At 40.3% G+C, this 3,294-nt stretch overlaps 1 protein-coding gene across 1 annotated transcript; it reads right to left on the bottom strand.

The window, feature by feature from the left end:
- Window positions 1–1,568: 1,568 nt before the first annotated feature.
- On the bottom strand, window positions 1,569–3,121 carry LOC102289615 (interferon-inducible GTPase 5-like). Its single transcript, XM_005952249.3, has one exon. The coding sequence runs from the start codon at window positions 3,056–3,058 to the stop codon at window positions 2,393–2,395; it is 666 nt and encodes a 221-aa protein (XP_005952311.1). The 5' UTR covers window positions 3,059–3,121; the 3' UTR covers window positions 1,569–2,392.
- Between the last annotated feature and the right edge of the window lie 173 nt (window positions 3,122–3,294).

Genomic DNA, 3,294 nt, shown 5'->3' on the forward strand with positions numbered 1-3,294 from the left:
CAGCTGAGACAGCTGACCAAAATAAAAAAAAATCTTTAAAAGCGCAATCCACGCCTTTAACACAACTTGATTAGTACTCGGTGTGAAGAAAATAAACTGATTTCTGTGATTCTAGTCTGCGTCTGAGTCCCTCCTGTGCCCGTGACACATACTGACAATTTGTCATGGCCTGATGCATGTCATAGTAACATCCGCATCCTTATGAGACGCTCCAGATTCTTAATTGAAGCTTTCTATGTGCTTCACGTTTTATTTGCTTCATGGCTTTCTATTGCAGCCCTAACCCTAACCTTAACCACGCTGAACCTTAACCACAACCTGAACCCTATGATATGGTCCAGTTAAGGTTAGTGTTCGGCATTAGGGTTAGGTAAGGGGCGGAAATTGTCTTAGGGTGGCATGGAAATCATATGGGGTGGCAAAATCAAAGCCATTTTTTAACACATATGCAGGTGTTACAGATGGTTAAAATGAGTCAAATGCAGTAAGTATACACGTTTCATATAAAATATAGTCTATAACGTAATTATTTTATGTAGCCCACATAATTAAACACTTTAGTTAGATAAAACATGTGAATTTTGATTTTATGTACTGTATAGTCTATATAATAATAAATATGGTAAATGGTAAATGGCCTGTATTTATATAGCGCTTTACTAGTCCCTAAGGACCCCAAAGCGCTTTACATATCCAGTCATCCACCCATTCACGCACACATTCACACACGGGTGATGGCAAGCTACATTGTAGCCACAGCCACCCTGGGGCGCACTGACAGAGGCGAGGCTGCCGGACACTGGCGCCACCGGGCCCTCTGACCACCACCAGTAGGCAACGGGTGAAGTGTCTTCCCCAAGGACACAACGACCGAGACTGTCCAAGCCGGGGCTCGAACCGGCAACCTTCCGATTACAAGGCGAACTCCCAACTCTTGAGCCACGATCGCCCAATAAGTAGCCCAATAAGTATAAAATCCTAAAATGATCTCTTGCCTCCTCTAGTTCCACCCTAGTTTGGCATATAAATGTGTTGTTTATTAAAATAAGGTAGCATTTACACTTTGAGTGCAGCTACAGTTAACACTGAATATAAATTCTAAAACTGAATATATTGCATACTGTTTTTGTTCATGACAGCCCAGATTTCTGACATTAAGTGTAAATTTAAGCAACAATTTGTTTTTTTTTCTAACAAAAACGTGTCAAACTTAAGTTAGACTTTGCTTGTAGCTAAACCGCCCCATGTTGTGTAGCTTTCTGGGAGTAACATGCCACCCTTCTACATCTGCCCCTGACCTTACATTTATAGATTCATTCCAACCTGCTCTCATGCCTCTGGACGCGTAACATACCGAGGATTTGTCACATAGCGTTGGTTTGTTAAGTGTTGTGATGAGAACGTGTTGGGTGAAAGTATGAGTGCATTTATTGATGACCCTATGGACAAATTCTTCTGTAATTTAATGAGAGAAAACCAGAGATTCTTCCACTGCTTAATTTTTCTATAGACCAAATATCTAAAAACCAATTCGTTTTGAAAGAAAATAATGATTAATTGCAGCAGCAGACTTTTAAATATGTTTTATTTAGCTACATTAGGACAGAAAAAGCTCAAGTCTTTTGTAGGTAAGAATGATCTGTGTCAAACTAGTGTTTCTAATATTCTGTACACCCAAGATAAGAACTCATTACAATGTATTGTTTGATGCAGTGGAATCTATTGTTTCATCAAAATCAAATACTACTACTTCTAATAACAATTAATGTTAATATCTTTATCAATAACATTTTATTATAAGCAAGCAGGAATAACGTTGATGAACATGCAGTCATATCTGTATTATTTGTGTTGTAGTTCCTCACTGTGACCCCTGGAGGGCAGTGAACACTCATCACAAACTACAGTCAACAGGACACAAACACCACAGAGCAGTTTCTGTTCTACACACCTCTGTTTTATCACATTACATCATCCACTCTTTAGTAGCTGGTATTTACTATGCTGGATGCTATGATGTGATAACAAAACAATCAGACTCATCACACTCTAGTGCTGACAATAACAACAACACAAAGAACAAAGAAACACATCATTGCAATGATTCAGTAGCTCTTCTACAGTATACACAGTTCATATCTGAATAATAAGATCACATTAGTTCCTGTGATGTGATGGAAAGTTTGAGAGTTTGAGTGTGAGAAGCTGGGAGAAGTTACTCTGCTGTTTCTGCTCTGATCAGAGGAACTACTCTATACTACAAGCCTCGGTTATAATTTATGCGGTCGATGACTGGTGAATTTAATACAATCTACTTTAAAAAAGATCAAAACCTCATTTTTTTGGCTTAAACTAGTTTTAAGTGTCATTAAAGAAGTTGCCATTTATAATATCACACTGAGGTGTTCAGACCCAGAGCCCTTTTAAACACCCTCTGAGCATCATCAGCGAGCTCAGTGAGGAAACAATTCAGAGCTCTGTAGGTTGTGATGAAGGAGAGGCTCATAGCCAGAGGGATTCCTATTAATGGAATCCACCTGGATCCTTCCTCTAGTGCCATCAGTGCAACTGTGCCGGTCAGATGGGACAACAGCTTCAGAAGGAGATCTTTGGTTATTTTTGCTGTAGCCAGTGGTGATTTAAGGACATTAAGCAGCTCAGTGTAGGGCACACCCGAGCTGGCAGAGAGTCTCTGCAGTGATGGCTTATCAAGCCCAAACCCAACTACATAATCTATAGCTAAATCAACCATCATGGACAGGTCCATACAAATGGAAAGTCCAGGAACTGGAGCCCCTGCTGCAGCTGCAGACGAAGTAGCCCAGTATTTTATTTTAGACTGAAACGCTTCTTTCTTCTTGTTGATGATCTCCAGGTTGATGTTGGGCATGGCAAACAGCAGAGCATCTCTCTTGTATGCAGGAAGGTCTATCGCTAAGGTCTCATGTAAGAGAGAGAAATCGTACAGATGGAGCTTGAAGCTGGACACCAGGAACACCTGTGGAGACTTGATGCCTTGTTCCTGAAGACCTGAGTTATAAAAGAGAAACAACAACATTCAGAGTTTATGATTGAGACTGTTAGGATGCCTGGGTCGTTGACCCAGGGTTTTTGAGTTTATTATATTATTTATACTTTCTAGTTTTTGGTTTCTTTGAGTTCTGTCTTATGGTTTATGTCTTTGTCTTCTTTAGTTGCTCTGTCTCCCCTATCACCTGCATCCCCTTGTCTAGTTCGCGTCTATGTGTATCCTAAGTTCCTATATCCCCGTGTTCAGTCAGTGTTGTGTCTGCC

Source organism: Haplochromis burtoni, unplaced genomic scaffold, assembly GCF_018398535.1.
Source record: "Haplochromis burtoni strain Fernald_Lab_line unplaced genomic scaffold, NCSU_Asbu1 Contig_1439, whole genome shotgun sequence".
NCBI classification, from domain to species: domain Eukaryota; kingdom Metazoa; phylum Chordata; class Actinopteri; order Cichliformes; family Cichlidae; genus Haplochromis; species Haplochromis burtoni.